The sequence below is a fragment of the Carcharhinus amblyrhynchos genome, chromosome 1 (assembly GCF_965287045.1).
Source record: "Carcharhinus amblyrhynchos chromosome 1, sCarAmb.v2.hapA, whole genome shotgun sequence".
NCBI classification, from domain to species: Eukaryota; Metazoa; Chordata; class Chondrichthyes; order Carcharhiniformes; family Carcharhinidae; genus Carcharhinus; species Carcharhinus amblyrhynchos.
In genome coordinates this window covers 77,533,040-77,546,746 of record NC_137324.1, presented here as the reverse complement: position 1 = coordinate 77,546,746, position 13,707 = coordinate 77,533,040, and the positions used below count along the sequence as shown (strand labels likewise).

General features: G+C 44.4%; 2 protein-coding genes and 1 non-coding gene across 4 annotated transcripts in view; 2 read left to right on the top strand and 1 right to left on the bottom strand.

The window, feature by feature from the left end:
• The window catches only part of paics (phosphoribosylaminoimidazole carboxylase, phosphoribosylaminoimidazole succinocarboxamide synthetase), a 277,223-nt gene that overhangs the window by 167,326 nt on the left and 96,190 nt on the right, over nt 1-13,707 (top strand). The window lies entirely within an intron of this gene.
• On the top strand, nt 6,016-6,201 carry LOC145351337 (U2 spliceosomal RNA). Its single transcript, XR_013888390.1, has one exon. It is a non-coding gene; the product is annotated as a U2 spliceosomal RNA (small nuclear RNA).
• aasdh (aminoadipate-semialdehyde dehydrogenase) overlaps nt 11,055-13,707 on the bottom strand; it is a 32,073-nt gene continuing 29,420 nt past the window's right edge. Inside the window, exons 13-14 of one of the 2 annotated variants that reach the window (XM_080187183.1) lie at nt 13,516-13,647; nt 11,055-12,756 (exon numbers count right to left, since the gene is read on the bottom strand). In XM_080187183.1, the coding sequence (XP_080043309.1) occupies nt 12,331-12,756; nt 13,516-13,647 (558 nt within the window). In that variant the 3' untranslated portion in view covers nt 11,055-12,330. Of the gene's footprint in view, nt 12,757-13,515; nt 13,648-13,707 lie in introns of those variants that run through there. The other variant, XR_013886493.1, reaches the window with a different exon arrangement.

The window sequence follows — 13,707 nt, the reverse complement described above, 5'->3', positions numbered from 1 at the left end:
TATCCACTTAAGTTTTTGAGATGGGAATTTTACTCACTTTAGATGGGATTTGTTACTATAAACATTTTACTCAGATCGTAGTTGTGGCTGGATGAGAAAGCCTAATTGCTGGTGTATTATCAAGAGTTGAAATTTCAAGGAATAACGGACATTTGAAATCTAAAGAAGGGACTGAAATGAATTATTTTGATACAGCAAAACCTAATGGATGCATCTCGTAATGTAATAGTTTTGAATATAGAGATAAGCAGTAACTCATGTGAAAAGGTTTTAGAAAATTAGTCCATCTTTTTGAATTATAATGGTTAATTTTCCAAAAGGGAAGAACAAGAGTTTTAATATTGTCTTTTGTAATATTGCTGTCATATTCTTATATACTGAAAAACAGGCTTGTGGGGATGTGACTGGTTTAATTGGATTAGAGACAGAACAAATGGCAAAGGACAAACATCAATGAGAAAGTGTGAAGGCAGTTGGTTTGATTTGGTGATGAACAGAAGAAACCAGGAGAACTTGGATAAAAATTTACATAAGTCAATGTAAGAAGTGGTTTGAAGTTAAAAGCAAAACACTGTGTGCAGACGCTGGAAATCATAGAAACCTGACAGTGCAGAAGGAGGCCATTCAGCCCATTGAGTTTGCACTGACAACAAACCCACCTGGACCATGTCCCCATAACCCCGCATGTTTACCCTGCTAACCCCTCTAACCTACACATTCTGAGACACTAAGGGGCAATTCAGCATGGCCAATGCACCTAGCCTGCACATCTTTGGACTGTGAGAGAAAACCAGAGCACCCGGAGGAAACACATGCAGACATGGGGAGAATATACAAACTCCACACAGACTGTGACCCAAGCCAGGAATCGAATCTAGATCCTGGAGCTGTGAGGCAATAGTGCTAACTACTATGCCACCATATCGCCCTAAATCTGAAATAAAAACAGAAAATGCTGGAAAATCTCAGCAGGTCTGACAGCATTCATGGAGAGAATAGAGCCAATGTTTTGAGTTTGGATGAAGTGCATTGGATGAGCCTGGTGGAGTTAAATCCCATGTGAGTGACTTCATCAGGATTCCACCATCATCCTGTTCACTTCAGGGTTTCACCCGGATGGGATTGAAGGTGAGTGGAGAACTCCCATATACCTATCGGGTAATTAAAATATTCAAGTAGCTTCAGTTTGCTAACAAAGAAACCCCTCAGAACAGCAGGGCATTGTGTGGTGAAGTTTTGCTGAAATTATTATAGATTAGAAAAGCTATAAGCACTGTTACCACTATTAGTTATTTAAACCAAGATCTGTTTAGAAAGGTATAAAAGATACTTTCAACTGTGTTTTCAAGGTGTTTTGACGTTTTAGGGCTTTTGTCAGAGCTGAAGTTGTTTGATGTATTTCAAAGAGAAACATACACGAATTGCAAGACTGTAAATAGATGAAGAAATATAGGATAAGTGCATTCATAAAATATAGTAGCCATGAGGTACAATAAAATGATTGATTCTGTAGGTAACAATACAGGGTGAGTTCAAAGGGGAAAAATGTAATACTGCATTGTATTTTTAAAGGTTCACTTTAGAAATCCTCAGTGCTCCGTTAATTTTAAACATGACATGAAGTAATATGAATAGAGGTGGAAAACGTAATAAGAAAATATTGAAGACTGTGCTTCTGGGTAGCTGGTTACATCTCAAAGAGGACAGTATGGTGGCTGATAAGATCTCAACAAAGACAGACCATGAACAAGACCAGATCTGGAAAACCTGTTTGCTGGCAATGAAACCTTTCAAAACAGCAGGGCACTGTTTTGCCGGAATTTTATAGATTAGAAAATCTATAAACACTGTTTGGTGGTAATTAAGGCTGATCACACTCTTAACCATTGAATGGACTTGAAAGGAAAAAGCCCAACTATTTCTGGCATGTTGGAATGATAACTAATGGCAAGATCTGTTTAGAAAGGTAAAAAGGGTACTTTTTGATGTTTTAGATGTATTTTTTTCTTTATCTTATCAAATGCTTCACTTATATATATCATCACAATTGATCTGTTACTTCCTGATTTTCTGAAAACCTCCTCATAATACACAAATTTCAAAACAGTTTCAAGTTTCCCTTTAAGATTTGGGCATCTTGGTATTTACCATCTGCTGTGCCATAATAATAGGATTAGGGTTTGCATGTTGGCTGCTCAGATGGGGATATAATGAGATGCCTAAAGAAAGAGAGAAATGAGTTGAGCTTCAAACTGTTATCCTGAAGAATGCCGCTCAGGAGAATGCTGGGCAAGTTTGAGTATAGAGTTTGGCATCTGAAAGTGTTACGTCACTCATCTTTCCCACTCTCCTGAGGTTTTAGATTCTCTCTCCAAGTTGGGGGGATTAAATGCCTGCTACTGATTTCCTTGGCCACTTAAATCCACAGTGCTTAAGTGGAGATGCTGTCATACTCTTCTATCCTTAGCAGACCTCAGCCTCATTTGCAGCCTCTCTGATCCCGCATCAGGATCTCTAGATAAGCATGCAGAAACTTTCCCAATCCTGTGGTGGCTGCAGTCTCAGAAAAACAAGTGCCGGTGAGCTAATTTGACCCATGACGGGGTATAAAAACATTCGACAGAAATGACACAACTCAGTTAAAGAGCTTCAGCCAAGCTGGCTGAAGCTATCAATGGGTTTCTAATGCACAAATGATTTTGCCATTTGGTCATGGATTAAGGTGGGAACATTTTTTAAGCATGCCAATTGTTTGCTCTATCACATTTTGTATGGTGGCATGGCTTTCATTGAATAGATCCAATGGGATACAGTGGCATGGTGATTATGTTACTAATTGGTAATCTAGAAGCCTGAACTAATGGAGAGATGATTGCAAATCTCAGCATTACAGCTGGGGAATTTAAGTTCAGTTGATTAAACAAATCTGGATTTAAAAAAAAATAGTATCAGTAATGGTGACCATGTAACTACTGGATTGTTATAAAATTCCATTCCATCTGCTTCACTAATTCCCTGCAGGGAAAGAAACCATTCACCTGTTCTATTCTTCACATTTTCCTATATTATACTCCACTTGTCAAATGTTTGCCCACCCACTTAACATACCCTTTTGATTGTCCTCCTCCCAACTTGTTTTCCTATCATTGTAACATCAGCAAATTTGGCTACAATACATTCAGTCCACCGCAGAATTGCAGATGTTACATTATTTCTCCAAAGGGACAAACCCAGCAACTACAGGTTGATCAGCGATGGGGAAGATTTTAGAAATGATAATCCAGAGAAACTTAACAAACCATCTGGAAAAGTGAAGTTTAATATAGACTCCCAAAAGATATTTGATAGAATTGCCACTTAATATGCTTGTCAGAAAAGCTGAAGCCCATGGAATAAAAGAGTCTGTTGCAGCATGATTACAGAATTGACTAATGGCAGTAAATGGTAATGACTGAATAGTTGTTTCAGAAACTGGAAAAAGATGCCTAGGGATCAGTACTAGGACCACTGCTTTCCATGATCTATATTGACTTCCACTTAGGTATAGGCAGCACAAAATATTTTATTGCAGTAAACTAAGAAGATCTGAGGCTACAGAAAAATTTTGCATTAAAACTTCAGAAGGGCATATAATTGCATTACTCTCCTAATAGTTATCAGTCCAATATGCCAGAAGTAGTTGGGTCTTTTCCTTTCAAATCCCATTCAATGGTTAAGGGTATGATCAGCCATAATTACCTCCAAACAGCCTCTCTGACACTGAAAATGTACTTTTACCACTCTGGAGTCTTGCCTTCTCCAGGCCATAAGATCAGGAATGCAGTTGATGACTTCTCCAAAGTGTTCAACTCTTTAGGACCAGCATGGTGGCATGATGTTAGCACTGCTGCCTCACAGCACCGACGACCTGGGTTTGATTCCAGCTTTGCTCTCTGCATAGATTTCCCCAGATGTTCCAGTTTCCTCCCATACTCCATAGATGTGCAGGTTAGCTGGATTGGCCATGCTAAGTTGCCCTTAGTGTCCAAAAGATGTGTAGGTTAGGTGGATTAACACTGTTAAATACCAGGTCACAGGGATGGGACGGAAGGGAGGGCTCGAGTGGGATGCTTTTCCTGAAATTTGGTGCAGACTAGATGAGCTGAATGGCCTCTTTTTGCACTTTAAGGACTCTATGGTTCTATACCATTTGGCAACTATTAGGAGAGGGTATTAGTCAAACCATTGACCTCAAAAATAGCAGTACTGTCATCCAGTGACTATCGCTGATTGCTGTGCAGACACATGGATCTGGGCCGGTGTTTGTGGGAGTTTGCGCATTCTCCCCGTGCTTGCGTGGGTTTTCTCCGGGTGCTCCGGTTTCCTCCCACACCCCAAAGATGTGCTGTTAGGCTGATTGGCAGGAATAAATTGTCCCTAAATCAGTTTCTCTCAATCTGGATGGCCATAAAACATTAGACAAGGGCCATGGGTGGAGAGGGGGACTGGTGGCGTTGAGGTGGTGGCGCGGGCTCGTTGGGCCAAAGGGCCTGTTTCCCGGGCTGATTTTGTTCTTTGTTCTCTCTTTGTTCTATGCATGCTAATGCCCTAAGATTGCACTTGGTGTGGCTAGTTGGTGCAGCAGAAGTGTGTATTGGTACATATGCCTTTTAGAAGTCAAAACGGCACATATAGCGTTAAACAGCTGGGTACAATGAAGCCACCTGGTGGCTCCCTATGCCAATTACTGGCAAATTCTAATGGTTTCCAACTTCTCCTTGTGAGGATGTGCCACTACAACAGAAATCATCAACTCCTGTTAGGGGAATATTAATGTATTTTCCTACTCTCTAGCTCCATCCAGTGGCATTCCACATTGTGCTCAACACTGCAAGTATATTTTACAATATTAGTCAGTGTTGAGTTCAGTCCAAGCACACATGTAAGTACAAGATGCTAAGATCTCTATTACCCAGTTTTATAAATTATTCATTTCTGTGTTATGGATGTCATCAGCAAGGCCAGCATTTATTGCCTGTTTCTATTTGCTGTTTAGCTGCTAGTGGCATGCCTGCTTCTCCAATGACTGCTGCCCACGTGATGAATGTATTTACAATGCTGTTAGGTAGGGAATTCCAGGATTTGACCAGTAAAGGAACTGTGATACATGTCAAATCTGGAATGGTGTATGACTTGGAGATGGAATGATAGTATTCCCATGCACCTACTGTGCTTATTCATCTAAGTTGTGGAAGTCACTTGTTTGGGAGATGCCTTGTCGAGCTGCGGCAGTGCATCTTTCAGTAACACACAGTATAGCCACAGTTTGCTGGTGATGGAGGGGTGATGGTTTAAAGTTATGGGTGGTCTGTCAATCAAGCAGACTGTTTTGACCCAAATGGTGTTGAGCCTCTTGAGTGTTTATGCAGCTGTACTCATCTAGCCAAGTAAAGGGTCACAGTTCTGACTTGTAAATGTAGATGACCTCTGGGGACACGCACGCCACAGACTGCCAGCTTCTAAACTATTCTAATAGCTTGAACAGCTCTCCATTATATTTTCAGGCTAAAAATTGCCTACAATCATAATTAACTTGAACACAAACTATTCTACTTCATGTAAATGATCCCTAATCTGCTGGGATATAATGCTTCAATGTAAATACAAGATACACAAAATAATTCTTATTTATTTACATACAAATAGTATAAATGTTTTGCGAAATTCTTTTACAATAATATGGTACAAATGATCAAGATGCTGAATCCTGTCTAGTTTCAATTTAAAAACTATTGTAAGTTTTAGTTTTGTATTAACATGAGCTTTATTTCAAAGACTGCCAGTTCACCTGACTTTTGGGAGAGTCTAAAACAATTCAGGTTGTTTCTATTGCAGCAACTACCTATTAACTTTATATGAACATAATAAACTAGCTCATACTCACTTGTTATGTGTGCGCTTGTCCTGCAAAAAGGCAATTATATTCTTAGGGATCATTTCTATAGTGTTTTCCTAGAGAAATGTGTTTCTAAAGTGATCGCTTCTCAGCCTTTTGGCTAAGATCAAGTGTAGTATCTGTTCTTATCAGAACAGATTCCAGGCATCAGAGCGCGTTTGGATCTACAAGTGCATGACCGTCTACAACACTTGAGCTCTGCTGCTATTGGTGGATCTTCATGCTGGTTTCAAGCCTCTGGTTTGGACCTAACGCTGGTACATCAAGACTCAGTGTTTTCGAGCTTTGGCTGCAGTTGCTCCGAAAGCTACAGGCCAGGGACTGCCAACAGCACATGGGTGAAGCCTTCAGGTGGAGGCTCACCTGTGGGCCGCGACTACCTCGTCAAGAAGGTATTGTTTGAGTGCTGTGGATTCCAAGCAGCAGACATCTACGGTGTGGTTGAATACAGCAACCAGCCCTATGTGGATGTTGGTTTCAGGAGCCTGTCAAGATGCGTCAAGTTCCTGACAGCCTTGAAGGAGAAAGGCAAACAGGGGCCCCTCTCTATCCTGACGGCAGAGCCCCTGTTTGCCATGCCGTCCCAGCGGAACCGGGTTATCACATTCCAGATGTATAACCCCTACGTCCCTGCGGATGACGTGCTGACGTTCCTTTCCAGGTACGTGGAGGTGAAGGGAGAGAGCGTGGACGTTATGGACAAGTATGGGATCTGGACCTGCAAAAGACAGGTGAAAGTCACTCTGAAGACCTAACCCAAGGGAGGTCTTCCGCAACCACCCTCCAATTTTGCCATCGTGGGGAATCAAGGTTTCCTGTACTACACAGGGCAGCCACAAGTGTGTTGCATCTGCGGCAAAACCGGCCATTTTGCCGCAAGCTGCAGCATCACATTCTGCAGAAACTGCCTGAAGGAGGGGCATGTGACCGACGACTGCAATGACAGAAAATGTTGCAACCTGTATGGGGAGGCTGGCCATGTTTACAGCCCCAAGCGCAAAATCACCTACGCCCAGATTACCAGAAGCGAAGCAAGGAAGGCAAATGCTCCTACTGCCTCAGGAAACAAGAAATCCACCACAAAAGAAGCTGACCCTGAGAAAGCTTCGGAAACAGGGGTGGGACCCTCCAATGCAGCAGGGTGACACATCCGCACCACCAACAGCAGAGGACATGGCGCAAGAGGAAGCAGGCCCCGAGAACCCCTGGCAGGACGCAAGGTCAAGGAAAAACAACCGGAAAAGGAAATCTGTGGTAGAGCCTCCAGTGGTGACGTCTCCTCAGATGAGGAAAAGAAAGCTGGCAGACGACAAAACGTCAAACGGCTCAGCGTAAAAGCGACACGGGAACCACAGCAGTCACAAACCACCACCACCATCGTAACAGACAGGGTCCATCCAGGCGATGGAGGCACCAGTGCTGCCGAGGCTATCCTGACCCCGCAGAGCAGAAACAAGGACACTAACAACGTCCAGCGTGGAGACCAGCCTGCAACCCCGGCACCAACTGATGGCAGCACAACATCACAAATGTCACCCAGTTGCTGTCGGGGATCTGAGCCAGGGTCGGTCTGCTACCTCAGCCCTGCAGGTCTGCAGAATTTTGTCAGTGCCACAGGGATGCAACACCTAGAGCACACTGACAAGAACTGACAAATCCTTTAAATTGTAGAAATGGCTTTAAAGTTTGCCACTATAAATGTACGCAGCATTAAAAACGGCTTGAGATGTGCGGCCACCTTGTCCTACCTGGCCAATGTCAAGGCCGATCTGCTGTTCCTGCAGGAGTGTGGGATACCTCACCTCAGCAGCTACAGGCGTTGGTTGAGTGTGTGGTCCCACAGACCGTCCATCTGGTCAGGTGGGAACGACTGCTGTTCCTGGGGCCTAGGCATCCTGCTGCAGGGAGGTGCTGCTCCAAAGTTAGGGAGGTGGTGGGGGGGTCGCCTCCTCGTAGCAGACGTCACGTACAAAAACTGCCCTCTCAGACTGATTAATGTGTATGCCCCTGCTGTCAAAACCGAGTGGCTGGCAGTTTTTGAGCAGCTGCCACTGCTGCTCACCACCTCCAAGCCGGTCATTCTGGGTGGGGATTTCAATTGCATCATTGACAAGGCCGACCGATCCAGCAGGGCTGAAAACAAACTGGACGCTATGTCCAGAACCCTGCTGGAGATGGTCAAAGATGCCAAGCTGCTCGACGTCTTCAGCAACCCAGCAGACGGAGGGAAGCATAGGTACACGTGGTCGCAGCCTGACGGTCTGTCCGCTCCAGGATCGACTTTGTGTCCCGCACGCTCACAGTCAAGCCCACCGACATCAAGCTGGTGTTCTTTTCTGACCACTGCCTCCTGCTGGCCGACTGTCAGCTGGAGGGAAACCAGAAAGTGGGCAGGGGGTCCTGGAAGCTGAATGTAGAACTGTTGACCCCAGAGAATCTCGAGGAACTCAGGAGCGTTTACCATGGTTGGAGGACTGTGAAACCCTTCTTTGAGTCTCCATCGCTTTGGTGGGATATCATCAAAAGGTTCTTCATTCGCAAAGGGGTTCAGAAGGCCAGGGAGAGACGGGGGGATATGTCCTGACTTCAGAAAAACATGCAGGAACTGCTCCAACTGCAGTCAATGGGGGTTGATGTCAGGGAGGATCTCCAGGAGGTGAAGAGCCAGCAAGCCTTGCTCTTTGCCTCGGAGGCAGCCAAGGTCATCTTCCGGTCCAGGGTCTGCTCCGTGGAGCAGGACAAAAAGTGCGAAGGTACACAGAGAAACCTCTGTGATCAGCAGCCTGAAGGAAGAAGACGGCTTAGTAAGGGAATCGCAGTCTGACATTCTGAGGATCTGCAAATCCTTCTATGCCAGACTGTATGACCTGAAGCCAACAGACAGCACGGCCTCCCAGTATTTCCTGTCATCTATCACGCAGGTCTTAAGACAACGGCGAGCGGGACAGCCTGGACAGACCGGTATCTCTGGATGAGCTGACGAAGGCCGTCAAGTCCTTTCAGAAGGGTAAAAAGGCTTACCGGCTGAGTTTTACTCGGCGTTGTGGGACTTGATGGGCCTGGACCTCCTGGAAGTATACGAGAGTATGCTTCTGGAAGGCAGGATGTCAGAATCCATGAGGAAAAGAATCATTACCCTCATCTACAAGCAGAAGGGGGAAAGGGAAGAAATTAGAAATTGGCGACCCATTTCACTATTGAACGTGGATTATAAAATCCTGGCCAAAGTCATTGCCAACCGGGTCACGTCTGCTCTGGGGTCAGTGATCCATCCTGATCAAACCTGTGCTGTACCCGGCAGGAAGATCTCTGACAGCCTGGCGCTACTCAGGGATATGATCGCCTACGTACAGGACAGGCAGGTGGATACCTGCCTCATTAGCCTAGACCAGGAAAAGGTGTTTGACAGATTATTGCACAGCTACATGATGGATGTGCTCTCCAAAATGGGCTTTGGGGAGGGAATCTGCAATTGGATCCGGCTGCTCTACACAGACATCAGTAGCGCAGTTTCAGTCAATGGGTGGGAATCAGATAGCTTTCAAATCAGGTCTGGAGTCAGACAGGGCTGCCCTCTCTCCTTTTTGTGTGTTGTATTGAACTCTTTGCTGAGGCCCTCAGAAGTAACCCAGGCATCAAAGGGGTGACAATCCCGGGCAGCGGAGGCACGCAGGTAAAAGCCTCCCTGTACATGGATGACGTGGCTTGGCCTCATCTGTTCACAGGCTCCTCCAGGTCTGCGAGCAGTTCGAGCTGGCCTCGGGATACAAAGTCAACCAGGGTAAGAGCGAGACCATGTTTGTCCCCTCCACCTTCAGGGCAGATTACCTGAAGGTGCTGGGGATATGGTTTGGAGCGGCAGGGGCATGCACCAAAAACTGGGACAAGTGCATCGTGAAAGCCAGGCAGGAACTGGGCTTGTGGGAGCAACACTCCCTCTCCATGACAGGAAAAATCCTGGTGATCCGATGCAAGGTGCTGTCCGTGTTGTTGTACGTGGCCTATCCCCAAATCCTGTGCTGCAACAGTGACGCAGGCCATCTTCAAATTTATCAAAGACGGATGCACAAATCTCCGGAGAATGGAGGAAAGAACGTTCCCAACGCCGCCCTCATCCTGATGGCCAACTTTGTGTGCGGCTGCATCAAGCTGTGCATAGATCCTCGGTACACTAACAGCAAGTACTACTACTTTTTGAGGTTCTACCTATCCCAAGTGTTGTGGAGGATGGGTCTGGCCACACTGCTGGGGAATGCTCTGAGTAGTTGGACCGTACCGCTGCACCTGTCCTTTGTGGAGAAATTTTTCCGCAAACACACCTTTGACCACATGGCGATTAAGCAGTGGTCAGCGCGTAACGTCCTTGGGGCCCTGAGAGAAAAGGAGATGGCGGATCCTGTCGGATGGTTCCGTGAGCAGACAGTCAGTGTCATCTAGCAGAACACTTCATCACCGGAACTCACAAACAAGCGCCAAGATCTGGCTTGGCTGGTCAGATCCTTCATGCACGCTCTAAGTCTCAACATCACCGCACGCTGCCCTCGAAGCGGCTGCAGGGCTGATGAGATGGTCGCACACCTCCTTGTGGAGTGTGTCTTTGCAAAGAAGGTCTGGAGTGAGATGCAGTGGTATTTGTTGAGGTTCGTCCCGAGCAGCTCGGTGACGCAGGACTCTGTGCTCTACGGGCTGTTTCCGGGGACGCATACCAAGGCAATTATCAACTGCTGCTGGAAGGTCATCAACTCGGTGAAGGATGCAATTTGGTCCGCCCGAAACTTGCTGATCTTCCAGCTGAAAGAACTGTCCTCGACCGAGTGTTGCAGTCTGGCACATTCCAAGGTCCAGGACTACGTGCTGAGGAATGCACTGAAGCTTGGAGCAGCCACTGCAAAGGCACAACGGGGAAAGGCCACACTATAAGGCCTCTTAACGGAGGCAGACCGAGGGCCTGGGAACTGCAGAATACCCTCAGCCTGCGTAACTGAGAAATAACGGCACACAGTAATTTCTGAGGCATGTATAAAGTTTTAAGTTTTGAAACGTTATGACTGTAATTTGTATAGAACTGTAAAAAGTTTTAATTCTGCACTGTTTGCAATTCAAAGACATGTAGATTTGCAATGGTTTATTTGAGATTTTTATGAATAAAGTATATTTTTGGAAAAGAAAGTCTGTCCCACGAGTGCACTCAGCATTGCACAGAGTGCAGGAGATACATTTTGAAACTCCCGATGAACAAAACAAGCATGATTTACTCCAATTTTTACATGAATTTGACACTTAAGAATATTTTGGGGATTATCACTTCCATTATCTTTTAACGAATAAGAATGATTTGTGAGATCTAACTTGCTGACACCATTATTTTTTATCAGTGATGCTATGTTAAGTTCTTAAAGTAGTTAATTTCACAGCAGGACACCATTATCAAATGATAAGTAAACATTTCTAATTAACTATCAGCTTTGAAGAATGAACTGGCTCCATGTTCTTTGGCTGGGAATTACAGAAGTCTGATCATTCAGTGCCTTCTTATTGTAAGACAAGTTTACCTACTTTTTCTTTATTTTTCATGGGACATGGTGGCTTGTCAGAAGACAGCTAAAAGCCAACCACATTGCTATGGGTCTGGAGTCATATGGAGGCCAGACCAGGTAAGGATGGCAGATTCCCCTCCCTGCACCAACAGTGCACCAGCTCTGATTGCTGGCCTCCCTCTGTCACTCAGCCCAAAATATAGACATCAAGTTTCTACATAACCCAGTCCAACATTACTCAGCCCAAAGGTAGAGTGCCAATGGGACCTCCCCCCACCCAACTGCATTGGCACCTTGCCCTTTGGGCCGTGCCAGGGGTCCAGGCTGGCAATGCCAAGGTGGCAGCCCCCCGGCGCCATCCGGGAGATACACAGAGACATTGATGCCCAGTGGGTAGCCTGTGAAACGGTCGCTGCTAGAGTCTCCCAGCCTGCTGCACCACAAAAGTAACTCAACAGGATGGGAGAATCACCCCCAGTAAGTCTCTCTACGTTTTGATTTAATATGGATGTTGCTTTCTTTCTTTTATGTATCAAATTTAACTTTCAGCCACGGCTGAAAGGTTTATTGATCCTTGAAAAGAGCTATGGAGCGATGAAGATCTTTTCCAAACCAATAAAAACCTGGTTTACCAGTTCCACGCTTTTCATATAATTATGTATTCAGTGACTGACACCCTTTCCCAGTGTGATTCAGGTTAAGTGTTTGGAGTTACATAAAAACTTCCTGTAACTCTCAAAGCAATGCTAGCTCGAGGTCTGATGCTGCTGCCTGCACTTGGATGATTACAATGAATTAGCAAACAAAATGAATCACTCTGAGAACACATATAAAAGATGCAATTAATTATTCAGGAAACTATTTACTTTCACCCAAGACAGTTTGTGCTTTTTGTTCTAGTGCAGACATTTCCAAACAATAAACATAGTTATTTCTACAACCTACAATAAGTGTTTTTTTCCACAAGACTGGTGAAGAGAATACCTCACCAGGAAGTGAATATGAAGTAACCAGCTTCCCTGTTGCAGCAGCCAAGATCCATAAGTTTCCATCTGTAGAAATCACAGCTACTAATGTTCTATCATCAAGATCACAGTTGGTAAAAACAAATGGAACTGCATATACTTGTTTGCTGGTTTCAAACTTCCACAGTAGACTTCCACCTTCATTCAAGCAGTACACGAAACAGTCATGAGATCCATATATTATTTTCTGATCTGCTGCAGCAAAATTGCAGATGCACGGGGAAGAAAAGATTGGGCCTCCAGTTGAGAACTGCCAAAGCTAAAAGTCAGTAACCACGTTAAAGAACAGAACAAACTTGCACCTGTATAACATATTACATCCTTGTGATATCTCAGGCTGCTGCGGAGATAATTAACTACATTTGAAAATGCAGTCACTGTTACTTGGTAGTCAAATGCAGCACAACACAAAGTCTCATAGAACACAGAACAGAACACGCCCTTCGGCCCTTGATGTTGTGCTGAGCTATGTCCGAACCCAAGATCAAGCTATCCCACTCCCTATCATTCTGGTAAATAAACACCTGTGAGATGAACCATTATTTTTTAGTTAGCTTGGATAAGGGATAAATGTTGGTCAGGATACCACAAGGCCTCTTCTGCTTTACTTTGATGAGAGTCACTAGATCTTATATCCATATAAGAGGATAGACAGGTGCCACACTTCATTACTGCACTGAAGTGTCAATTTAGGTTTTGGGGTTCAAGTGTTTGGAGTGGGGTTTGACTCCTCAACCTTTCAGCTCAGAGCTACGATTACTGTTAGCCAAAAGTGACATCCGAGTGAGTTAATTTAGTATGAATTAATTTAGCATGATCTAAAAATTCATCCATGTCAATTACTAACAATGCGAACCAATACACTTTAGAATTGATACACAAATCAAATACAACTGAATCAAGAATTACCAAGCATCTCAAAGAATTTATTTTAAATATCAGCTTAAAATGTGACGAAATTAAACAGATACTAAATCAAAATATTTCTTAGGTACTTAAATGTCAAATCAAGTTGTACCTGATCACCATTGTGACTAAAACATTGTAGGCTCCCAGCAACACAACCAATGTACACACTCTTTGTAGTACACTGTGGTGAAGAAAATAAAGGCTTGCCACAAGAACGTTTCCAAACTACACTCGCAGTGTCCTGCAATAAAAACAATACAAATGCTGTTTTTTCCTTTCATATTCATTTAACTATTGTAAA